The sequence below is a fragment of the Plectropomus leopardus genome, chromosome 2 (assembly GCF_008729295.1).
Source record: "Plectropomus leopardus isolate mb chromosome 2, YSFRI_Pleo_2.0, whole genome shotgun sequence".
NCBI lineage: Eukaryota > Metazoa > Chordata > Actinopteri > Perciformes > Serranidae > Plectropomus > Plectropomus leopardus.
In genome coordinates this window covers 35,398,751-35,425,709 of record NC_056464.1, presented here as the reverse complement: position 1 = coordinate 35,425,709, position 26,959 = coordinate 35,398,751, and the positions used below count along the sequence as shown (strand labels likewise).

The window sequence follows — 26,959 nt, the reverse complement described above, 5'->3', positions numbered from 1 at the left end:
TTATTAATACTTATTCATTCATTCATATTTGGATTATTTGCTCATGTCAGTGAATAATTTCCAAAACATTAACAAAACCCCATTACACATCTTTTACTCATAACACTTATTATTACTTTATTGTTTTTATTTTAAAATTATTATTTAAAAACAAGTTTTCATGTTGGAGTATAGAGGGTGAATAAATAAAGAACAGTCCCTAAATCCTCTCTGCTGGACCTGACCAGTATGTGACAGAGCGGTTCCTGTCCAGACCAGCAGGGGGCTCTGACGCTCCTTCACGCGGCTCTTCACCCTCTAATTGTGACGCAGAAGCAGCGTAATGACGTGATGATGTTGACGTCGGAGCGAAGCGGCGCTTCCTGGTTACGGTAAAGCTAACAGCTAACAGCTAACAGCTAACATCCAGTCCGCTCCTCTCTCTGCTCCGCGGGGCTCCGCCTCACTGTTTTCCCGGCGGCTTCAGTGACAGCGACGGACGGACGCTCAGCTCAGACTTTCACCGTCAATCCTCCGGGATGTCTTTCCTGGAGAAACCGGCCCCCGGCAGGCTGCTGCTGGACGACACCGTCCCCCTGACGGCGGTGATCGAAGCCAGCCAGAACCTGCAGTCCCACACGGTGAGTGTTTACGGGGAATAAACGTCCATTTACCGCTAACAACCCGCACTCTTAACGGTAAAACACTCATATTTTATTCACTACACGTGGACAGATGTGTCGATGCAGGTGCGTCTCAAATATAACGCTAATTAAGTTTTTTCTAAGGGGGCGTTTAAGTCAGTCGCTGCGTCACCAGTTCCATTATCGGACACATATGTGGGAGATTGATTTCGCCTTATCTTCTGTAATTTGTTAGATCAACCACAAACCACCTCTGACGACTACACTCAATATAGGTGTGAAAACATTACAGTCACCTCGTGAGTGAGTCGACAGTCTCATTTTTAAGCATCAGAATTGCTTCGTAACTCTATTATCGGACAGGCGGGCAGCTGACTGGCACTGTGCTGCTGTCACTGATTAAGCAATTTCCTGGAAGCTCTTCTACACACAGCAAACTGCTGATATAAAGGGATTTAGACTGGAGCATTGACACAGGCAGTATTTAGGGCCAGGAGCTGAAAGCATGCCTCCAAACCCCGAGAACCGTCTCTGATCTACTGCGTAATTGTCAATACAGCGAATTCCATTTAAAAGTTTTCCGTTTTATTGATTTCTGTTAATATTGACAAACGAATACGCTATCTAAAACAATATGTGTGAACATTTTGAATTTGTTATGGTCTGATGTAACATGCGGCACACACACCCTCCATCAAATACTTATTATAAACCTCAGACCTCCTTATACTAACATTGTCCTAAGCCTACGAGACGGTTAGAAATGTTTAGATTTTATTCAAATAAGTAATTCTTTCTGTATTTTATATATGCCGAATCGAAGAGAGAGTGGATCTTTATTTAGGTCTTTAAAATATATTGGTATAAACAATAAACTTTTGCGGATGTCCACGAAAACATTAAACAGCCAGATTTTTTTAACGGAGTTTGGCGCGGCAACTCCCTTAACATAAGAACTCTAAGCCTAAGTTAAGCATTAATTTGCACTCAAATGTGTACTTTGACCTGGTTTGTACAGTAATAAACGACGTTGACCGTCCATGATCATGACATAGGAATCATAAAACTGGACATGTGTCGCTTGTCCGATAATGGACGCATCTGTGTTGGGTTTGTTGTTGACAGTCCGACTGGGATCAGCTGAGCTAGCCAGTTAGCTTAGCATGCTAATGTCAAGCATCCGACCACTGTTGATGTTGTTATTGTCAAACAAAATCAGGAGATACTGGTACTGATGGATATAATAGGTAGATTTATATATTCAGCCAATCCTGTGTATTTGTATTGGTTCACTATGTCTCCGTTTTTGTGTATTTGTACTGTTATAGTTTTTGTTTACTTCTATTAGTCCACTGAAAATCAACCAAAACAGCAACTTTCAAGTAATTCGGGTCATTTTACAGATTTTACAGCTTGATACTGAAACTATCAGACGACTTTCCAGCATTTGTCAACATAAGCAGCTCCAAAATGAGTGTAATACTGTGAGGTCAGGCCTCCCACATACTGTAACGCTTTGTCATGGCCTGTTTAAGCTTCTAGTCAAGAACTAGTCATTTCCTGTTAATTACCAATCACAAGTAACTGATCTGAAGGAAAAAAAAGTCTGATGAACATCACACATAATACAGAATAATACAAACAGTATAGACAAAATCAAAAGTGACTGAAAAGGTTCAGGCAGAAGCAAAATGTCCTACAGTTCAATGGTTTAAACTCTTATGAAACAAATCTGAACATAACACAAGTAAGTGATGTTACTCCAGGTTTCAAAGGGTTAATGACTTCCTCGAGATTAAAGGTCAACAGCCTGACAGACTCGGGTCGAGCGGAGAGCCATGAGAAAGGACAGAAGGCAGGTTTATTTTATGTCACACCTCTCAACAACAACTTAATTTAAAGATATAGATGAAAAACATGACAGTTAACAGACTGAACAGACTGTGCTGGAAGATTTCAGATTAAAAGTTTAACAGGTGACATCAGAAAAGAGGATGGATATAATAATAATAGTAGTAATAATACACTTTATTTGTATAGCACCTGAAATACAAGAAGTGCAGCCAATCATGCTTTACAAGAAAGAAACACAGGCACCAAGTGCTTCACATGAGAAGACATGGAGACATAAGAAGACATAAAGACATAGATATAGATACCATAAATAACAGAAAGATTGTTGTGATAACATCATACCCACGCTGCTGCACTGGAAAAACTCAGTTTAGGTTTTTTTGACATTTGCCAGAAAGAATTGAAGAGAGAAATCTTTGAGAGGCTGAGTCACAGCAGGTAAACAGGAAGTGATGTCAGCACTTCAGCTGTTTACATCCTGGCTGTTTGTGAAGCCGCTCAGATCACATGAATAGATGCGAGATTACAGCAGAGACCAGAGTCTGCGGGCAGGAATGAGACTGAGAGGATTAAAGGAAAAGTCCGTGTTTACCACAGACTTTCTTTTTTTCATTATTCTGTTCATTTTGTTCATTGTTCTTGTCGGTTATGAAAACATTTCATCAGCAGCTTCACTGCAGAGATCTGCTTTCTAAATGAGTTATCTCAAGCACTTATTTAGAAATGAAACAGAAAGTTAACAAACCTGAAACATGAACCTGTTTATTAAGTTTCGGTGCTGTCTTTCCTTTATTTTATATATCTTTATCTAATTTATTTCTCATAAAATCATTCCCTCAGAATTTTGACTTGATATAACTTTTAATCTAAGTGCATTATTTTGTTTAATATTATGAATTAATACATACAAAAGAACTTTTTTCTTCCATAAAACTGGGAATTTATTTGAATTATGACTTTTCTTGTAATATTACCACCCAAAAGTACAACTTTATCTAATAACACGACCTTTACTCATAATAATACAACTTTTCTTTCATACAGTGATTATTTTGGAGGTGGGGGGTTTAAAATAATGAACTTACTTTAGAAGTATGATAATGTTTTTCATTGAAATTATGACTTTTCACCACAGTGTGTTATTTAGTGTCATATTACAATTTAAATTTGTTTCTTTCTCCAATAAACTGTGAATTGAACTCCATATAATTATGATACTTAACTATTTGCCCTGTATTCTCATAACAAAGCTGCTTTTTTGTACAACATTTTGACTTTATTCTCAAAATGTTCACAGCTGTTGGACTGTGGGACAACAAGCACCGTAACCATAGTAACCACAGTAACCACCGTTAACATTTAACATTTCATCCCACCTTTTATTCCTTTTATTTCCCTTCTATACTTTTTAAAGGTTTATTATGGAGGAATTGTCAGTTACAGTTTTAAACAGTATCGCCAGTGAAAGTAAAGGCCAGCCTCGTATTCACTCTTGTTTGCTATATTTGTATTTTTCGGCTCTGTGTTTGCAGTTTTTGTAGCTTCACTTGCGATCTGCCACCTGGTTGCTACTTTTTGATAAAGTTCCCATCTCACCTGCTCGCTGTGTCCAGGACCATAGCATCATACTTCTTTAGCAGTTTTTTTGTCTCATTGATTCAAACATTTATATTTCTTATTATTGTACATTGTTTTTACTTTAAAAAGCAGCTAATGAAGTGTTTTGATTGCAGCTTTTCTCTCTTGTTTTTCAGGAGTACATCATCCGAGTCCAGAGGGGCGTGTCCTCAGAGAATAGCTGGCAGGTAAATGCACCAATCACAACCTCGATGAACAAACCGAAGGGAGCTGGTAACATCACCCCTGATGTACTTCACAACCATCCTGTGGAGGTCGAAGACCATTTTACGTACCTAGGCACTATTATTGATCAAACTTTAAGCTTTAATGAGAACTCAGAAAGAGTTTTTAAGAGAGCAAACCAGCGATAGTTTTAACTAGGAAGCTGAAGAGCTTTGGTGTCAGTCAGCATATACTTGAAATGGCATACAGACATCGGTGGATGCCTCACACACTTTAAATTCAGAGTTTAAATTGCTTCCATCCGGCCGCCGATTCAGAAAGAAAGAAATCTTTTATGAATGCAAAACGACTGCACCGTGGAAAACAAAGGATTTTAAGTGCATTATCTGTATGTCACGATATTCTCACCTGCTGCTGCTGTTTCCTGACTGTTTGCACAGTTTGTTTGTGTTGTATGGTGTGATTTGTTTTTCTCTGTAATTTAATGTATTGGAGACGCCAAAGACAAATTTCCACTAAGGTGGATAACAAAGTTAATCTTATCTAAATAAGAATTCACCTGAGAGAGAAAACGACAACTCTGCAACTCCAGAAACAGAAATGCTGACTGATGAAAATGTCCCGGCGGGATCATAACACTGATGAGGAGATGAGCTGACCAATGACAGCCGATTTGTCAACAGTAGCTGATAAATGTGTGTGTTTGTTTCGCAGGTGATTCGGCGTTACAGCGACTTTGATGTTCTCAACAGCGGCCTGTTGGTGAGTTTCACATCTCTGAGCGTTTTAAAACAAACTGATCTCACAGACGGTCAGAGTGTATCCCGGTCGTTCTGTCGGAGGATCAAACTAAAAACCTTCCTCAGCCGACGGTGACGGTGTCTGTGAGGTTTGACATTTTAAAAAAGATCTGCAAAGTCAGAGCAGCCAGAACACACAAACCCACACTGCCACACACACCAGCTTCGTCTTTGCCAACCCCCTTCCTGTTCGGGAACGTTCTGTGGCGGCTCGTTACGACACATTTGAGGCTTTAGTGTTGTGTCATCGATTTCCCACAAGCCTCTGTTGGTGCAGTGAGAGGGCGGTTTGATGTTTGTCCCTGTGCCGGTTATAGATTTTAAGGTTGTTCTGAACAATCTGAAAAATCTTCCTGAGTCTCCAGACTGGAATCTGCAGTCTGCACGGCTCCTAACCGATGAGATTTCGCTCATGTTGTGAGTGTTTTTTAGCCGTGTTTGTGACGTGGCTCTGCAGACGGTAATGTGGTCCGACACTTTGCTCCAGACTGAAATGTCTCATCGATGATCGGATGCCTTTAAATGCCAGAAAATCTCAGTTTTGGTCAGCAGGCTGTTGTCGAGGAGGCTCATTTGTTGCACTCATCTAAATCTTAAAGATTAGAAGTAAAAGTATTACCTGTGTGAAGTTTTATTATCTAGAACAAGAAAAGCACTAATCTTATTTGAAGTCAGCTTTTATCTTGTTTAAAGACTTGCGGTGGCCGGACATCCTGACTCGTTCAAAGATCATATCATATCATGTGAAAATCATTCACTGCGCTGGCAGCCAGATTTACCTGTTTCAAGCAGAAGGAAACTCAAATTATCAAAAATGTTTTTACTTACCATTTTTGCATTGTGCTTTAGTTTAAAGCATTACGCCCCAAAAGGGCTTTTTTTTTGCAACTTGGACCCTGATTTTCCTTTATTTTTTCTGACTAATGGAGACAACAATCTTTAGTATTTTCCTTTACTGTTGCTTGTCTGTTTATTGTTGTGAAGGCAAAAACAAAGTGCACACATTAGATTATGCTCTCGTAAATATTTAATTCACTAACCACAGCGGTGACGTTTAGAGCTTAATGCTCCTCTGCTTTTTCATCTCTTGTCTTTTCTTCGCCTGCATTATCTCGTGTTCAGCATACTTTTGTGAACTTTCTGTTTGTTTTTGTGACCAAGTCTCGCTGAAGTCTCATTTTGAAATCTCGTGAGAGGTGACTTGTTGCAGTGAAAACTGTGGAGTGAAACATCAGTGAGAGCTGGAGAGAGGAGTGCCAGGAACAGTGTGCTGTGTTGAGTACTGAAAGTGCAGCTTCATGCTGTCTACAAGATTTTCAGTGTCACGGCTGAATATTAAGCTGATGTCAACGATGTGGAAAAGTTTGCGAGTTTTGAGAAATTTCAGAATTTCAGCTCTCCTTGAGTTAGACGCACAACAACAGACCAGATCAACAAAATGTACTGAAAAATGTTTGTCAGACATTTCCAACAACGATCTGAGCTTGTCATCAGAATGAGCTCAGGTTAACATCCTCCCACTTACACACAGTGTCATATTGATCTTTAGGAAATCTATAATCAATAGAGCTGCTTTGTACCAGAGTGCAGCGGATTGTCCTGGTTCAGCTCTCAGTTGATGTTTAGGTCACATCGTTCCTGGATAACAGGAAGTTAGCAGATTTTCTGCTGAGGTTTCGCCTGCTCGTTTCCTTCTCGGGGTCTCCCTCTGACTTCGACCTCCCGTCAGCCGCCGACCTTCAGTCGACATTCAGCAGCAGTGACAGAAACCTGCTGTTAATGTGTGTGTCTTTGTTAATGTATCGCTGGAAAACACAGGAAAGGGAAAACATTTACTAGTGACCAGAAAACCAAAGACATAAAAGTACGAACAGTTCTTTGTATTACGGGTCGACAGATTATCAGCCTGGCCGATTACTGGGGCTGATATTTGGCATTTTGCAGATTTTCTGTATCGGCGTTTTATTTTAATGATCACCGATAAAAATGATTAAAAAGTGCAAAGAAAGTGTCAGCATGGGAGGAACTTTTACTTTACAAAACTTCCGGGAGCTGTTTTTAATGTTATTTTTTCACTTGACTTTATAAAGAAAGTTAATGTTAAATAAATAAATAAATATGCTCTTTTTTTTACATCTTTTCTAAAAAAAACTATAAAATCAGATCAAGTCTTTGTCTTCTGTGTGCATTGAGCACCGTGATTGGCTGTTTAACATGATGTCACAGCTGAAATAAGAAATTACCCTCTGTGTCGCAGCTCGAGTTTTGTGTTGGAGTTTGTTATCTTCCTAATTCTAAAAATTAACAGAAAGATTTTAATTTTAGTGGAAATGCATATCGGTTCCACATGTCGGTTATTGGTCTCATTAAATACTAATAATCGGTATCGGACCTGAAAAACTAAAAACTCGACCCCTTCTTTATATCTTTGTCTCTCCAGGTTTGTGGCATCAGCCTCCCTCTTCCTCCAAAGAAGCTGATAGGAAACATGGACAGGGAGTTCATAGCGGAGAGGCAGAGAGGACTGCAGGCCTATCTGGACTCAATTACCCAGCATCCCATGCTGTCAAGCTCCCTGACTGTTAAGAAGTTCCTGGACCCCAACAACTACTCTGCCAACTACACAGGTGTGTCCGCTCGTCTTCACGCAGAGATTTTCTGATCCTCTCCAGAGGTGGAAAATAACTTAACGTACTGCACTTATGCACAGTTTTTATGTACTTTATAGTACTTCACTACCACAGATAATACTGCATTTTTCCCAACTACATTTCATTTAATTTCATTTATTTTATTTATATGGACAACACACATTAATCACCATTTCTGTAAATGTGCCAGTTTTAGCCATCAGGCTAATTTTCAGCTGGAGTCCTTTGGCAAGATGTTTTGAAACCTGTAAAATGATAAAATTCACATCACAGTCGTGACCGACGAGCACAACAAACAGAGAACGTAAAATTACAGCACAGAGTTGGTGTAACTGGATAATCTGCTCAGGATGGCGCTTTATCTCACAGACACTGTGGCAGACACACACATCACATTGTGACCATGAAAGCTGTTTTATTATGAACTATGTTTAAATATTTTGGTGTGTTTGCATGGACATAAATGCCAAGTAAGCGTGGACATCAACAGACTAAAACGTATTGACTACGTATTGTTTGAAAGTCCCCCAAAAAACAAGTTATTTTCTTGCTTCTTAAACTAATCCAAGTTGTGTCTCTCTCTTTTCTCTCTGTGTCTGTCCATATTTCAGAGATCGCCCTGCAGCAGGTGTCCATGTTCTTCAGGTCGGACCTGAAGTGGGAGGTCCTGGAGCCTCTTAAAGACATCGGTAAGACTCTGAACTCGGCTGAAATTCGCAATTTTTTTAATACGAGAACTGCACGCGGTGCTAATGCTAACTGCTAACACTTTTTGGCTTTGTTGAATTCATATTCTCATTATTGGGCTGCAACTAATGAGTATTTGCGTTATCAATTAATCTGCCAGTTACTTTCTTGATTAATCGATTGGTCCACAAACTTATAGAGAATCTCAAAACGCTCCGTGCTTTTTCCTAAAGCTGAAGGTGAAACCATCAAAGTGTTCAAAACCCCAAAATATTCAGATTTCTTTAATGGACGAGGAAAAAAAACAGCAAATCCTCAGAGTTTAGGAGCTGGAACCAGAGAATGATTAATTATGAATTTTCTTTTGATTAACTAATCAGTTAATGACCAAATTGCTCGTTTTACTCATCACATATTTATGATGCCAACATCTCTGATAATCTCCTTTTAAACACTCAGTTTCAGTCAGTTCACTCATTACAAAGAAACCAGACTGTGATCTAAACAGGAGAAGAGTCATTTTAATGAGTCAATCACTCTGAGTTTAATCTGTGCCCGAGTATTGATTAATAATCAAATGATAAGAATGCATTTAGACACAGTGAAGTGATTGATAAGCACTGTGAGAGAAGATGAGCTCAAAGATGCGGCGTTACTGTAAAACCTGGTTATTTATCACAATGGTCTAAAAAAGGGTTCCCACAGATCCTCAGAAAGTCTCAAAAGGCATTTAATTCATTAATCCAACAGTGCCTTAATTGGTATTAAAATGTATTACAAATATATATATATAATCTGTGCCCGAGTATTGATTAATAATCAAATGATAAGAATGCATTTAGACACAGTGAAGTGATTGATAAGCACTGTGAGAGAAGATGAGCTCAAAGATGCGGCGTTACTGTAAAACCTGGTTATTTATCACAATGGTCTAAAAAAGGGTTCCCACAGATCCTCAGAAAGTCTCAAAAGGCATTTAATTCATTAATCCAACAGTGCCTTAATTGGTATTAAAATGTATTACAAATATATATATATAATCTGTGCCCGAGTATTGATTAATAATCAAATGATAAGAATGCATTTAGACACAGTGAAGTGATTGATAAGCACTGTGAGAGAAGATGAGCTCAAAGATGCGGCGTTACTGTAAAACCTGGTTATTTATCACAATGGTCTAAAAAAGGGTTCCCACAGATCCTCAGAAAGTCTCAAAAGGCATTTAATTCATTAATCCAACAGTGCCTTAATTGGTATTAAAATGTATTACAAATATATATATATAATCTGTGCCCGAGTATTGATTAATAATCAAATGATAAGAATGCATTTAGACACAGTGAAGTGATTGATAAGCACTGTGAGAGAAGATGAGCTCAAAGATGCGGCGTTACTGTAAAACCTGGTTATTTATCACAATGGTCTAAAAAAGGGTTCCCACAGATCCTCAGAAAGTCTCAAAAGGCATTTAATTCATTAATCCAACAGTGCCTTAATTGGTATTAAAATGTATTACAAATATATATATATAATCTGTGCCCGAGTATTGATTAATAATCAAATGATAAGAATGCATTTAGACACAGTGAAGTGATTGATAAGCACTGTGAGAGAAGATGAGCTCAAAGATGCGGCGTTACTGTAAAACCTGGTTATTTATCACAATGGTCTAAAAAAGGGTTCCCACAGATCCTCAGAAAGTCTCAAAAGGCATTTAATTCATTAATCCAACAGTGCCTTAATTGGTATTAAAATGTATTACAAATATATATATATAATCTGTGCCCGAGTATTGATTAATAATCAAATGATAAGAATGCATTTAGACACAGTGAAGTGATTGATAAGCACTGTGAGAGAAGATGAGCTCAAAGATGCGGCGTTACTGTAAAACCTGGTTATTTATCACAATGGTCTAAAAAAGGGTTCCCACAGATCCTCAGAAAGTCTCAAAAGGCATTTAATTCATTAATCCAACAGTGCCTTAATTGGTATTAAAATGTATTACAAATATATATATATAATCTGTGCCCGAGTATTGATTAATAATCAAATGATAAGAATGCATTTAGACACAGTGAAGTGATTGATAAGCACTGTGAGAGAAGATGAGCTCAAAGATGCGGCGTTACTGTAAAACCTGGTTATTTATCACAATGGTCTAAAAAAGGGTTCCCACAGATCCTCAGAAAGTCTCAAAAGGCATTTAATTCATTAATCCAACAGTGCCTTAATTGGTATTAAAATGTATTACAAATATATATATATAATCTGTGCCCGAGTATTGATTAATAATCAAATGATAAGAATGCATTTAGACACAGTGAAGTGATTGATAAGCACTGTGAGAGAAGATGAGCTCAAAGATGCGGCGTTACTGTAAAACCTGGTTATTTATCACAATGGTCTAAAAAAGGGTTCCCACAGATCCTCAGAAAGTCTCAAAAGGCATTTAATTCATTAATCCAACAGTGCCTTAATTGGTATTAAAATGTATTACAAATATATATATATAATCTGTGCCCGAGTATTGATTAATAATCAAATGATAAGAATGCATTTAGACACAGTGAAGTGATTGATAAGCACTGTGAGAGAAGATGAGCTCAAAGATGCGGCGTTACTGTAAAACCTGGTTATTTATCACAATGGTCTAAAAAAGGGTTCCCACAGATCCTCAGAAAGTCTCAAAAGGCATTTAATTCATTAATCCAACAGTGCCTTAATTGGTATTAAAATGTATTACAAATATATATATATAATCTGTGCCCGAGTATTGATTAATAATCAAATGATAAGAATGCATTTAGACACAGTGAAGTGATTGATAAGCACTGTGAGAGAAGATGAGCTCAAAGATGCGGCGTTACTGTAAAACCTGGTTATTTATCACAATGGTCTAAAAAAGGGTTCCCACAGATCCTCAGAAAGTCTCAAAAGGCATTTAATTCATTAATCCAACAGTGCCTTAATTGGTATTAAAATGTATTACAAATATATATATATAATCTGTGCCCGAGTATTGATTAATAATCAAATGATAAGAATGCATTTAGACACAGTGAAGTGATTGATAAGCACTGTGAGAGAAGATGAGCTCAAAGATGCGGCGTTACTGTAAAACCTGGTTATTTATCACAATGGTCTAAAAAAGGGTTCCCACAGATCCTCAGAAAGTCTCAAAAGGCATTTAATTCATTAATCCAACAGTGCCTTAATTGGTATTAAAATGTATTACAAATATATATATATAATCTGTGCCCGAGTATTGATTAATAATCAAATGATAAGAATGCATTTAGACACAGTGAAGTGATTGATAAGCACTGTGAGAGAAGATGAGCTCAAAGATGCGGCGTTACTGTAAAACCTGGTTATTTATCACAATGGTCTAAAAAAGGGTTCCCACAGATCCTCAGAAAGTCTCAAAAGGCATTTAATTCATTAATCCAACAGTGCCTTAATTGGTATTAAAATGTATTACAAATATATATATATAATCTGTGCCCGAGTATTGATTAATAATCAAATGATAAGAATGCATTTAGACACAGTGAAGTGATTGATAAGCACTGTGAGAGAAGATGAGCTCAAAGATGCGGCGTTACTGTAAAACCTGGTTATTATGAAAAAAATGAGGCAGCAGCCAAATTTAGTCATTAGTCAAACTAAAACTTTTGAGTCTGATGGATTTCATGATTTGTTGTGGTTAAGATACTTTTAAATAATATTTTTAAGTTTCTTTAAATCCTAATATATTTATTTCAATATAAAAATTATTAAAAGACAGACAGTCACCTAGAAAAATAGAAATTCATTTAATTCTAATAATTTTGTTCTGTGAATAATGAAACTCTCGTCCTCTCCAGACTCCGTATCTGTGTCCGCTGATGTTCTCCAGCACCAGTGAGTCTTCAGCTCTGCTCATCAGGCCGTTCAGTGAGAAAGGCTCTCTGAGAGACCACATCTGTAAGGTACAGATGAGCAGCACCTGACCCTCCACTCACATACATTTTTAAAACTTTGTTTATTACATATCTGCCTCCAGTTCAGTATAATGGATTTAATTTATGTTGCACAGCGTTGAAATGTAACTCTGGATAAACCACAGAACAGTGGAGACTGGTTTAACTGGACTTCTTCTTCAGCAGTGGTGGAAGAAGAAGTCAAATCTTTTACTAAAGTAAAAAAAAAAATCAATAGCACAGAATGTGGAAACATACTGTTACAAATAAAAGTCCTGCATTCAAAACCTGATATAAGTTAAAGTAAAAATATTGGCACAGGGTTCATACAAGGTGCTTGAATCGGACACTCGACAATTTTGAGCTCTGGAATACCCTTTTAAAAAATATGACATTTTTTTAACTTAGTCTTTGAAAAAGTACTTGAATTTTATTAAGGTGAACAGAACAATATATTATTATATTATATTATTTATATTATAAATGTTTCAAACCTGGAAGCCAAGAACGGCCGCGCTTGCAATTATTTTCTGATGTCGTATGAGCTCAGCGTGGCGGTGGGTTTGTAAATGCCAGTAAATAGTCGGCGCCAGGATGTTTCACTCGCCTGTAAAACGCTCGCACTGGAGCGTCAGGTGTTCGTACGGGTTTGAGCTGTTTTTTGGCAGGAAAAAATAAGCAGCGTGTGCGTGTCTGACTGTGGATGGTGAGGTGAATTTGCTCAGTTCTCTTGCAGCAGATGGTCGGGAGAAAAAACAATTTCATCCTTCAAAACAAAAAATGAGTGCTTGAAAAAGTATTTTAACATCCTACTTATTTTTTTTTTTTTTAAATGTAACCTTTATTTAACTGTAAATAGTCCCACTGAGAATTCAGAACCTCGTTTTTCAGAGAATTTAAATTGCCCCTGTCTGTATGAACCTTGTTCAGCATCATAATATCCTCAAAAGCACCCAAATTAAATCGACTCATTATGCAGAATCGTCCATTTGAGTCAATATTTATGGAACATAATTATGGATGCATTAATGTGTTCCTCGCTTTAATGTTGCAAAAGTAACTAATAACAAATGGTGTCAAATAAATGTAGTTCAGTAAAAAATGCAACATGTGTTTGAAAATGTTGTGGGGTTAAATTATTAAGTAGCAGAAAATGGAAATATTCAAATACAAGTGCTTTGAAGTTGTAGTTAGTGACAGTACTTGAGTAAAAGTACTTAGTTACATCCCATCGCTGCTCTTCAGTAGAAAGTTTCAGTGAAAACTGTTGAATCTTCCAGGTGAAGCCCAGAGAAAGTTACCTGAAGAAGTACTGCAACCCGAAGAAGAGTCAGGGTCTCGAACTGCAGCACATCAACTGTACGGACGCCAGATCCTGGAGGTATGTTCACACACACACACACACACACACACACACACACACACACACAGAAAAAACACATGCACAGAACTAAAGAACTAATCCACACACACGTCAAAGTGTTACTGTTACTCGAGCATCTTCTGTCTTTGTTCAGGGCCTGAAGCTCCTCCACGATGGCGGCATGTTTTTCGGTCACCTGCATGCGTCCAACGTCATCGTGGATGAGGGCGTGTGTCGCCTGATAGATGTAGAGAACGGCATGCTGGGAGTTCCCTCAGCACTGCGACCCGCCTTCACTCAACTCAGGAAGATCAATGTACGTAAAAATCGAGTCAGAGAGATAATATGAGGGGAATTTTTGTTTTAGGGAAGAAAGTATTTTCCTTTAAAGAAGCACACTTAAAAAAGATTCACAAGTGTACTATATGTCCTTGTTTTTTTTATTCATTTTATGCTCTATTTTTATTTGTTATCCTAAATTATTAGATTAGAAAAATGTGTTGAATTAGCACAAAGACACTGTTATTAGCTGGAGCAATGAGTGCAATAATAAAATAATGTCTTAAAAGTAAAAAAAAAGATAAAAAGTAGAAAAAAAATCTTATCCCCGTAAAGATCCTGTAAATGTATTTTGTTATCGACAGTTTATGAAACATAAACCTGAATTAGTCTGTCTAAGTGTTGCGTGTTTGTGTCTCTGCAGAGCACAGAGAGCATCGACGTCTTCTGTTTTGGACATTTACTGTACGAGATGACGTACGGCGGCCGACCGCCAGACAGCGTCCCCGTCGATGAATTCCCCTCTGTCCCCTACACCACTGTGGGTCAGTGTTTTTACACACACATGCACACACAGACAGATGCTGTTATGTGTCTTCTTTCAACCGTCTCTGAAGACATTTTATAATCTGGATCTAAAACATCGATTTTACTGAAATGTCTCAACATTTGTATTATTAGCAATGACTGTGCTTTGTTGATTGTGTGTGTGTGTGTGTGTGTGTGTGTGTGCGCGCGCGCGCGTGTGTGTGTGTGTGTGTGTGTGTGTGTGTGCATGTGTGTGTGTGTGTTCAGTGTCAGTGCTGCAGTCCATTCTCTCCACAGAAGCCTGTAAGAGCGGGATGCCGACAGTGTCGGCGCTCATGCAGACACCGTGAGTTCACCTGTCCTCGTCTGTGTCCTCGATGTTTCAGTGTGACTGATCGATTTGAAGAGCACATGCACATTTAGCCGGCTAATTCTGAAAATGCATCCTTTTTTCTACGTAATGAACTTCCATTTTCACAAAAATTAAGATGATATTTTTCAGTATTTGTGGAAAAGTTGTTAGCTGTTCACGTTGCAGTGAACTCTATAGACTGGGACTCGTATCAGATGATGTGTGTTTAATAAGGCAAGAGCAAGGAGCTACAAAATAGAAAGTTAAAACAAGTTAAAAAAATACTAAGACAGGATAAAATACAAAATAAAAGTTGCAGTGCAAGAAATTAATGCACATTTTATTTTTTAAAGGGCAGTTTTATTTTATTTTATTTTTATTTTCTATGTAATTTTTAAGATTTCCTTTGTCAGGGAATGAAAAGAAAAAGAAAAACTAAATAAAAAGTGAAAAGGCAGTGGTAAGTAGAAAAGTCTTCAGCCTTGACTGTGAAGAAAAGTGTTTTTGCTGTACGTGGTTTAGTGTTGAAAAGCTGTCAGCATCATGCATCCATTTAGGAACAGTTTCTGCTTTTGTGTCTGTGAGAAAAGAATACAAAAATCCCCCAGAAATGTTATATATTTTTCAAAATTATTTTATTATTTTTGCAGGCTGTTCAGTGACGTCCAGCTCCAACACTCAGAGAAACTCCAGATCAAGGTGAGAGGCTCAGTTTGGTTTTGATGTCTTATAGTTTGTTCATGCACGCACAAGCTTTGCTTCAGAAAATTGAAAACAAAAAAGAAACAAAAACATGAAGCCAAAATCTAAATCCTGCAGGTTCCCAGCAGACTAAAAGAGGCGCTGAGGACGGCGAAGGAGAGTCTGGAGAAGAGGCTGCAGGAGGAGAGCAGAGAGTGGTAGGTCACTAAATGTCTCATTAAACATCTTTGATTTATTCCACTGAGCACCTCCACCGGAGACATTTGGGAGGTCGTGTCCCTTCTAGATAAGGAGAACGCAGTACGTGCTGCGGAGAGGAGTTTTAGTTTGCTCTTGCGTCATATAAGACTTTGCAACATCATTTCCCACAACCTTTTCATGTTGAAACACAAAAACTCAATACGCTGACTGCAGGAACGGACAGCATTGACACCCGTATTTTCTCTTTACAGATATAAAGTGAATGCAGTTTGACTCTCAGCAGCTACTTCATATTTTCTTATCTCTGATGTAATGTTGAACTATGAACTGATTTAAATGTTTTTATTCACACCAACGAAGAAAACAATTGATCATAGCACACAGTATTTAAAATAAGAAATAGAGGGCTTACTGGTATATTTTGGGCCACTGTTGCAGACAATGTAGCTGCCACTTTTTGCTTGAAGATGGCAACACTTCAGTCATTTCTAAAAGCTGAAACTTTTCAGTGCAGGTTTTATAAAAGTTTGCATATTGCAGCTTGTAAATATGAAGTTCGGTGTTTGTAAGGAGAATAATTTTGTGTCTTAATGTTTGATTGAAGCTCCACCAGCACAGGAGGCTGACCAGAGCTCAGTCTCACCACGGCTCTGAGGAGGAGAGGAAGAGGAGGAAGATTCTAGCGAGGAAGGTACGCAGCAGCGTCTCCCTCGCTCTCTTTCTCACTCACGCACGCACGCGCGCAGTCCAGTATCTCTGTGACTGTGAAAGATTTGTGGAGTATGTTGTCATTGTTTATCTTTGTCCCACAGGAATAATTTCAACTGTTTAGAAAGAGACTGAAATTAATAAATGTTTTTTTTATGCACTTCTCTTTGAGGTTTGTGGAAAAGCAGGTAGATTTTAACTCTAAAAATACACAGTAAATGGCACATGAAGCACAACGCACTCACGATTAAACCTTTCAGACGGTCTTGACTGGGCGCTGTATCCTCAGTCAAAGTAACAAAGTAAAGATCAGGAAAGCACTCCAATTTGAATTTTTAATTTTGCCAAAATTAAAAATTGGCAAAAATTAAAATCAAAGTGCTGTCCTGATCTTTACTGTATTTTATAAAAGTAAAATGATGCATGTTGGCTATAGTAAAGTAACTTCACAGTGAAATCTAAAATAATGTTGTGGTGTTTGCAGAAGTCCAGACAGTCGGCTTATGAAAATGAAGAAGACGTCTCTGTCAGAAACAACAATAACTCTGGTGAGTCATCGCTGTTATTACCCTGTGTCTCTTGCCTGCTGTTTGAGAGGCTGCTAATTATTTATTTCACTTTTTTTTTCTTTTTTTTTTTTTTTACCTTTTTGTAGTTTTTCTCTTCTTGCACTGTAAGGGTTGCATTTAAATTTCGTTGTACTTGTGCAATGCCAACAGACATATTCTGTTTTATTTTTTTCTTTTGTGCCAGGCTGTAAACATGTTTATTTCCACTGTAAAGTTAGACTTTTTAACATCGGGGTAAATGGAGCCAGCAGTGACAGAATTGGGACACTTCTGGAGTCAGCCTCAAGTGGCCATTAGAGGAACTGCAGTTTTTGGCACTTCTGCGTTGGCTTCATTTTTCAGTCCTAGAGGTTGCAGTTCGTTCGATGCGTGTTTTTTTTTTGCCTCCGCACACTCTGATGTATCAGTCTTTATCGGGTCAGGAGATGTTGACGCTTCTCCCTCAGAGCTGTAAGATATCAAAAACGTTAAGTTTTTATTTATGCAGGTAGTGTCACTGAGACACCGGGTCTCATTCATAGTTCAGGGCGCATATTTAAGGGCGGGGCCACTTGCGTGACAGGCTGTCTGTGTGGCGTTGCGCCAGTCTGTGAATCACAAATGTGGTCACTTCTGGCACCATAAAGGGCCAAAATGCTGGAGGCCTCAGAGCGTCAGTCCACAAACCATCGGGTGACAACACAGTTGCTACGTCCACTTTTTCTCACAGTTCCTGATGTTTTTCTGTCTGTCTGCAGGTTCTGGAGCCAGTTCACCTCCCACATGCCCCTCCTCCCCCACCCCCCCATCCACCACAGGTAGGCCTCACTGTCTGTCCTCCCCCTGTGTCTGTTAAACTGTCTGTCCTTCCTCTGTCTGTCTTTTTGTTTGGGAAAGTATTGGACAGACTGTGCAGCAGCCCCCTGTGTTGAGACTCAGCTGCGGTGTGTGGCCTCAGCACGCTGCTCAGAACAATAACAACGTCTTTATCATTAACCCAGAAGTTTTGCCCCCAAGTTTTCATCTGAAATGTGCATGTGTGACTGTGAAGACTAATTAATTGACTCGACCTGTCTCTGTCTCTTCACCTCTTCTCTCGTCATGTGATTACCTGACTGTCAGACAGGTATCTGTCTCTGCTGTAGTAATGTGTCTTATCCACTTTGTTGTGTCTTTAGTTATCTGAGAGCCGATGGGAAACTCTGATGGTTGATCTTAGATTTTTAAGTTAGAGTCTGATGATATCCAATGTTTTCTTTCTGACAACAAATCCCCCAACAAACACCAAAACCAGCAACGTGTCATCCAGCTCTCAATGCTTTGACTGTCCTACCCTGTAGAAGTATGTAAATGTGTCATAGTGATGTTACTCAAATAGATGTTTTTGGAAAACTGTTTTAGGACCGCCTCTTGAGAGTCAAAGATATGAATCCTCAGTTGGAGACTTCGCAGTTATGAGCGATATGTTTCGTATCTCTGTGACACAGAGCAAAACACAGACAATACTCGTTATAAGGATCAATTCTTTGATGGTTTTATCTTTTTCGTGGGATTTATTGACAATAAGAAAACGCACGTTGACACAAATGTAGCATCAGTTTCCTACCCGGCTATTAGTGTCTCCTCTCCTTTTTTCCTCTCCTCTTCTCCTCTCTCCTCCTCTCCTCGTTGTCCCGGTGACACTGTGTTAATGCTGATTGGTTCACTGAACAGATAACTGTCGTCTCCCTCTCTCTCTTCTTCCTGTGCCGTCTCCACCATAGAGCATGCTCCATTCTGACCGTGTCGTTGGGTAAAGTAAAAGATTTATAATGTCACTGATGATGATGATGATGATGATGATGAAGGTCACTGGTGTTTTTTAAAGTTGTCGTACACCCTGGCCTCCCAGCAAGCTCCCGGTCACAGAGCTCTGCCTCATTATCATGAAAATTAAAAAATAGACTTTTAGGTAAATTTAAAAATGGGTGGATCAGAATCATGAGCCAATGTGGATTCAATGTCAACGGCAGCACAGATTAAAACTTTTGTAAAGTTTCGTTTCGGGATTTTAACTGAAAGCAGGTCCTTTGGGTCTGAAGAAGCGTTGAAATTTGTTTAAGTGGGTTATGGACACAAAACATTCACAATATTGCCTCATCAAGACTCAATTTACGTGGCTGATGCTAATAATGACATTTGGGAATTATGGCAATATATCATTCAATAGTATTTACTTTTTTTTCATAAATAGATGATTTAAGCATAAAATTTTGATACAGATCTGTTAGATTTTGGTTGCTTTATGTCTCATGTTGTAAGATACTGAGCAGGACATTTCACAGAGTAAAAATAAACCTTCGGTGCTCTCTGGTGGACAAACCATGTATTGGTGACACTTGTACCTCATTCAACCATTTTAATCACAGACTGTATTTAAAGATGGATGACACATCTCCACTTCCTCCCACTGCATAAAGTGAAGCCAAAATATCCCAAATACACTGTCTTCTTGCGCTGGTGACGTTGTTCTGAGTATTTTTGCTGTAGAGATGAGGGGTGGAGCCCCCGTATCGAGGGCTGGCCCATGCACCCGTCTGACTCAATCACAGCAAGAAAATCAGGCCGAACCCTGCATGAATCTGCATATAGATTCTGTCTAAACCACAGCAGCATTTTTTCTATTTAAAAACGTGAATTTCTGCTATTTAAAAAAAAAATCTCTTTAAAATGCTTAAATGTTTATCACAATCAATCTAAGTCTTCAGTGCGATTACAGAAAATTTTGACACATTCTCCAGCATGTCTCTTCTCTGTCCAAAATGTTAAGTACGGCTCATTTGGCTTCAACACAGCCTGTATATTATTCATACTGATATTCCACAGACTATAAGGTCTGCATTTAAAAAAATAATTTAAAAAAATAACACAGGGAGACTGGAGCAGAGCCGACATGATTTCAGTTCGACCCAATCAGGTCCAGGCAGAGAATCAGAGCTCCAGTTAAATTCCCTTTCACTAACATGGAGGTGACGGGCTTTATCACTTGTGATTTGTAACTTTTGTATTTTGTTTATTTAAAAAAGGACAATTTACATTAATCCATATTTAAATGTAAATGCACTGGAGTGCCTGATGTTAAGAAGTATCCCAAAAAAAATACAAATTATTAAATTACATTTTTTTTTTTTTTAAAAAGTAATCTCTGGGATGTATTAAAAAAAGGAAATGCTAATTGTGTATTCTAGCTGTTTTAAAATTGTGTTTTTTTCACAGTCCTCTTGAGGATGTGTACATATAGATAAGGACACTATTTGTATGATTACATTGAAACAAATAAAAACTTAAATTATATTTTGAAAAATAAAATAAAAATAATAATATAATATGAAGATACAGTATGTGCAGTGGTTAAGACAAACAACAGCCAGACACCAGGAGGTGATCCAGGTGTTTTGGCTTCACTTTTGAAGCGCCGTCGTGTCATTCATCTTTATTATACAGTCTATGATCTCAACTCTAAAGTGACTATTTATGACATGATGCTCAACATTTCCTCTTAAACTACACTGCTTCTGGATTTATTTTTTTTCTAGAGTAAGTTGACTGAAAGTAGAAATCTGAAGTGAAAAAGCTTCTCTTCTGTATCAGGGTCACTGCTTGCCTGGAACAGGGTGTACGCACATCTTTATAAAAACCTCACAATCTGCAATGATCTCCAAACGTCACAGACAGTCCAGCACCTCCCTGATTCAGACCCCATGTTCTCATTGGAGATTGTGATCTGTCAGTCCTGTCTGTCTGCCCGGTCTTCAGTTCCAGCATGTCTATCTGTTTCTGTTTCTTTGTTTTTGTTTTGTCTGCTTGTCTGAGTTTGGGACGGGGTTTCACGGTGAAGACGTTCTTTTGTCTGTCACAGGCTCATTGAACTCGTTATAACTCTTTTCTTTTGCTCTGAGCTGTGGGGTTTCACTTTCTTTTGCACCCACGCTGCAGGTTTTCCGCCCAGTCTTACAGAGCTGCTCTGCAGTTATCCAAACCTTCAGTAAATCTTCCATACAGATTTTCTTTTGTTTGGTTTAATATTCAGATAAACTTTGTCCACAAACATTTTGAAAGAAACAAATTAAACTTTTTTTTGCTCTCATTTTGGTTTCTTGACACTGGCAGGTTTTTATCTCTAAGCTCATCCGCTACAATTTTTTTGTAATTCACACTCGGACCAACAAAGATGTGAATTATTTTATTATCATTTTTATACTCTCTCTTCATCTGTAGAAATTGTGTCAGCATGTGATCACAGATCTGTGCACAGATTTCACAATTAATCCGATTTAATCGTGAAATGTGGACACAGCTGGGTTTCGATCTGACACATTTGATCACAGGAGTTTTACCCGTGGACGTGACTGAAGGCTCATCTGAATATTACCTGAGGAAAAACACTAGAGGTCACAGTGGCTGCTGAATGTAATGAAAGTCAGGTTGTTCCATCCTGGAGATAATCCTCACACCTGCAGGCATCAGTGCTTCTGTAAAAGATTAAAATGTAATTCCTTAAGTTTTTGCTCTTCACGGCAGCTAAAAACAGGTTATTCTGCATAAGACATCGTCTTCAAACATGCTAATTGTCTCCTGCAGTGAGGAGTCTCTCCAGGTGTGGTCACCATCTGTCACACTGACGGATGTCCTTTCATTACACTGCAGATGATTCACCGTATAGTCACACAGAAGGTGGAGTCTGTGGACTCCAGGTGCAGCTTTTGGTTTTTCTGCTTCACCCTCATGTCAGAGCTGCCCTCTGCCTGCACTCCTGGGTTTATTCAGCTTGGGATGCGAAGCAAAAAGGGGACGACTGGAAGAGAGCGCTCCAGGTTCTGGTTCAATTCACCATCAGTTCACTCTGCTGATCAAAGTGACCGTGACAAAGTAAACACATGGACTGAAAACACAGGGGCAGTCGCTACAGGTCAGCAAAACTGTAAAGCCGCAAGAACTGTGAGAGAGAAAGCAGCTACGACTCCCAGAGGGCATCGCTGTGAAAATCATCCGATCAGAGAGCTTCAGATTCTGCTGCCGTGCGGCTGGTGGTGAGGTGGAGGTCAGGCTACGCTTGCACTGCAAACAAAAGTGGCCCAAGTCAGATTTTTTCAGACAGTGTGAACGAAACAAGTCACATGGAGTCTGATCTATTCGATTCTGATTTGGGGCTCTTTCATATGTGCTGCTGAATCAGATGCAGGTCGGATTTTTTTGCCACGTGACCTCAGTTTTAACGGTCATATCGTAAATCGTGCTACTTTTTAAGTCACTCGCAGACGGGTCGCCTGAACTGAGTGTTTTGCCATGATAGTTTTGTAGGGAGGCATTGACAGGTGTATTCAAACGTACCCCTTGACATCCTTCAGTTTTGGATAAAATTTGTTTCAGGGAATCGATTATCGAAATGATCTCCCCACTTCTGACTCCACATCCACAAAATTCTGCTTTCTTTCCTCATTATCATCCTCATTATCATCCGCTCATGAATGCAGCGCTCCACTGCACATCAACCCAGAAATGAAACCGTAAACGCTCATCGCCGTGTCATCACCGTGTCATCGCCGTGTCATCGCCGTGTCATCGCCGTGTCATCGCCGTGTCCTTCATGTTCACTTCCATACGAAAACGTACTGCGTGTGAAGTCTTTGTTATTTTTTTTGTGCGTGTGGGTCAGTTTAGGATCATGATCAGTGATTACTGAGATCTGATATTGGCCACATTTATAAGATTATGTGAACAGCCAAACAAAAATCATCAGATCCAATCAGTAAATCTGGATTGAGCACTAAAGCTTGCAGTGTGGACGTAGCCGTAGAGATCCACGTCTCTACCTGATTTTTACCGCAAACCAAGGAAACTAGAAATGTTAGTTTCTTTGCTGTAAACCTGTTCAGGTCTTATCTTCTAAACCAACAGGCTGTCCTGAACTTAAAACCATTCGAGCTCAGTGCTGGACTCCAACCAGCTTTACATGCGTAGAACGAATTGGATTTTCGGGCAGCTTTAGTCATGTACGTCTTGGGATTTTTGATCATTTCGATTTGAATATTTAAGAACTCAACAGCTGCTGAGGGTCATTATAGGTGTTGCACATACTGAAAGTAACATTTGCAACACTTTAATATAATACATTTAACAGAAAAGTATTTAAATCAGGGAACAAAAACATGCCTTTTGACTCTATGTTCTCCACCAAGGCTGAGTGTCAAACCTCAGTACTTTTTTTTCACTGACCGACACGTGTCTGTTGTGTCAAAAACTGCGACCTGAACTGAGAGTTGAGTTGAAACTGATGGTGGATTGAGTCAGCCTGGACGCAGATCTGCAGGAGCTGGTTTCACAAAGATAAACTCTTTCCAGAAAAACACAAAACACAACATTAATAATTTTTAATACAACGAGCAATGCAGCTGCGTATATTAGATAAACAGTTCATCCCAAAATCAAAAATTCTTTTTTTTCTCTTATTTCTAGCACTATTTGTTAACACGTTTTAAATTCCTTTAATAAATAATGTGAAAAGGTATTTGCAATAACATCATTTTATCAGGAATCAACCATGTTCATAATTTTGGTAATTAAGCATATAACACTTTAAAATTCCTTTTAAATATATGATTATTAGTAGTTAATGATGATATTATGCATCATCTATTGCACATCTATCCATCTTGGATGAGGGATCTCTCCTAAGTTGCTCTTCCTTAGGTTTCTACCATTTTTTTGTTTGGGTCTTAGGACAGAGGGATGTCGTATGCTGTAAAGCCCTCTGAGGCAAATTGTTTTTTTGTTTTTTTAATGGAACCAATTGCATTTACAATAAAAATGAAAAATAAATAAAATAATATTTCTTTCAATATCTATTATATTATATATATATTATTTGGAATATACTTCAGCACAAAACTTTGTTTAAAATGCCTTGAGCAAATATTTAATCAAAATTGAAACTTTCAGCATCAAACACAACAACTTATTATAAAGTCAAGCATAAATTTAGATTTAAAAAAATGAATAAATAAAAATAGCTCCCTGAGGTTTTGCAAGTAAAAGTTCCTCACATGCTGACACTTTCTTCGCAATTTATAATGAATTAATTTTCTCTGCAATTATTAAAATAAAGTGCTGATACAAATAATTCCCCAAATGCCAAATACTGGCCCCAGTAACAGCCAGACCGATAATCTGTAGAACCCTAAAAAGTTGCTCCTTAACTCTTCTTAGACTTTCATAATAAAACCAGTTTAACTTTATCTTTGTGTAAACAGCTTCTGGGGAAACTGAATGTCACCAGAAACTAGTGGTGTTGATTTCTTACATTTTTCCTTTCATCCTCTCTTTTATCCAGGAGCCCAGACTGCGTCTCCCCCTCCTCCACCGCCTCCTCCTCCTCCCCCTCCTATGCTGAACTCGTCCTCCTGTCCTCCTCCTCCTCCTCCTCTGTCCTCTGATGGAGCGGGAGGAGGTCGCACCGCCTTACTGAGCTCCATCCAGTCCTTCAGTAAGGGCAAACTGAAGAAGGCCGAGACCGTCGACCGCAGCAAACCCATCATCTGACCCCGCCCGCCTCCGCCGCCTGTCCTCGACCAGGAAACCGTCACTATGGCGACATGACCGACCCATTGGTTCTACAGTCTGGACCGGTTCACGTCGTCACTCCCTGAGATGTGAAAAGGAATCACTAACAAAAAAAAAAATCCAAGTACCGTTTAACTTTTTATCGCTTTTCCTGCTTTTTTCTGCTTTTAAATTTTTTAAATCTGTTGCTGTGGTTGGAGAGCGAAGAGGACGGGCGGGGGGGAATGGCTGCTTCAGTGAGTCCTTTCAAAAACTCTGGACAATCAGAGGCACCTGAAGGTTTGATTTCTCTGACTGCTTTGTCACAAGCAGACAGCCACCAGGCTCCAGATAACAGAGGTGGTAATCTGAGTGTGGTGAGCTTTTCTTGTTGATCTGCTGCTTCATCGGGCAGCCAACTGGCTTCTTTTCTGCTTGTAAAAGTGGCGGTTGAACATTTGAGATCTGAAGTTTTGGAGCCACTGTGGATGCTTCGTCCCGCTGGCTGATGAAGTTGAATTTCCTGGATCTAAAACTCTTAACATAAGTGCTCTGACAGTGTCATGGCGCTGCACTGGTCCTGAAACTGGACCAAACTCCAGCTGTCTGTGTTTGAAATCATCTCATGACATGTAGCCTCCAGGCTCCACGGAGTCTGTTTCACTGCAGGACGACAGTGACCAAGAACGACTCCTGAAAATCTATAGAGCTATATATAAATCATTTCTGTCTATATTATGTCCAAAAACGTACTTTTTTGAAAACTTAATCAATTGGAGCATGAAAAACAAGGGAAGATTAGAGGCAGGAGAAATGAAACTTAATCTGACAAAATACATGCATAAAATTTGATTTACATGGAATCAAGTTGAAAATGAACTTGCAGATTCATTTTCACTTGTTTTAAGAAAATAAGACTCAGATTACAGACAGAAATAACTTGATAAGAGCGGTGATTGTTGCAGTGTGTCTGTCTGAAACATCAACCACAGTCAGGGTGGGATCACTCCTGCTGCTGGTTTCATTTGCTCTGAACCAGAAAAAGAGATTAATTTGACTTTGCTGCATTTTGTGCAATTAGTTCATCAGTAAGAGACTCCAGCAGTTAGAGGATGTTCGTTAAAAGCATGACCTGGATCTTTTGCAGCGTTCGTCCCTGTTAACAACATATAAAGAAGTTGTTGTGTCCAGCTCTGTAAGCATGAGGCGTCCTGATAAGTCAGTTGTAGATTATTTCCTGACAACAAGACGGCTGTTTCAGACTAAACATGCAAGAGCGGATAGTCTGCACGAGGTAGAGCGCAAAGTGAAGAGCGGCACATTGTCCTATAAAGCAGCTAACCACGATACTGCAAACTACAAGTAGTGTGTTTCCATCCACCTGTTTTTCTTTTAGGTTTTTTGCGCACTTTATTTTATGTTGCACCATTGCCAGTTAACATTACATTGCGGCCTGTGTTGCGGCTGAAGGCCTTTCTCTCAAAACTGGATACATTTTAAAACTTGTTGTCTCAATTAGTCACTTAAACACAAAAACACGGGAAAATATGGTCCAGGTTGAAAAATACCAAAGTTAGCCTTAAATGCATGAAAGAAACATAAATGTGACATCACGTTTTCCACCGTTTGAGGTTTGACACTCTCCTTATTACGTCATTTCCCCCCGTCTTCTGCAGTGGTATAACGGCACGCGACTGGAGAGATAGTGCCACCAACTGTTGTTATTGTGATGCACAAACTCCTATTTTCACAACGAAAAAGAACGGAAAGGCAGATTAATTAACGCTTTCTTTTGCATTTTTTCTGCAGGATTTTCTGCGAGTTAAACTGTGTGCTGCATTTGGATGGAAAGTTAAGTAAACAGTTAACAGTCACAATATAAATATTCATAATAAAAATCATATTTTTTACTAAAATATGAGTAGGACTGGAGAGCAAAATCACAAAACTGCCTGAATTCAGAGCACTAAATTATTTTTTTCCACCACTTATCTCGACAGTGAAATTATCACCATCATACTGAAACTTTTGCTTCACATCAGTGAGAATTTGGCTGCTAAATCTGGCAGAAAATAAAGTTAGTGTGTGCCACTATGGCTTGTGCAGCTGCTCTCTCCATTGGAAATAACTGTTTTGCTCGATGCGATGTTAAACTTGCACTTTTGGTGTGAAAGCCTGTAAGATAGATACTGATCAGACATTTTTCCCGTCTTAGATCAGAGCCACATGGATCCACAGCGACGAGCCGCTCAGCTCTGATTGTATTTAGGGTCTGAAATTTTGCTTCTTTGCACCAGAATAAATCCTAATTATTCCA

At 38.8% G+C, this 26,959-nt stretch overlaps 1 protein-coding gene across 1 annotated transcript; it reads left to right on the top strand.

Annotated features, from left to right (window-relative positions):
- Positions 1-365: 365 nt before the first annotated feature.
- pxk (PX domain containing serine/threonine kinase) lies at positions 366-26,959 on the top strand. The gene is given in 17 exon segments (XM_042494165.1): positions 366-620; positions 4,232-4,282; positions 4,995-5,042; positions 7,521-7,707; positions 8,343-8,420; positions 12,271-12,392; positions 13,664-13,739; positions 13,742-13,764; positions 13,901-14,062; positions 14,450-14,570; positions 14,821-14,899; positions 15,556-15,604; positions 15,725-15,808; positions 16,413-16,499; positions 17,001-17,064; positions 17,823-17,882; positions 24,434-26,959. Coding segments are annotated over 17 exon segments (1,602 nt in total). The 5' UTR covers positions 366-518; the 3' UTR covers positions 24,643-26,959.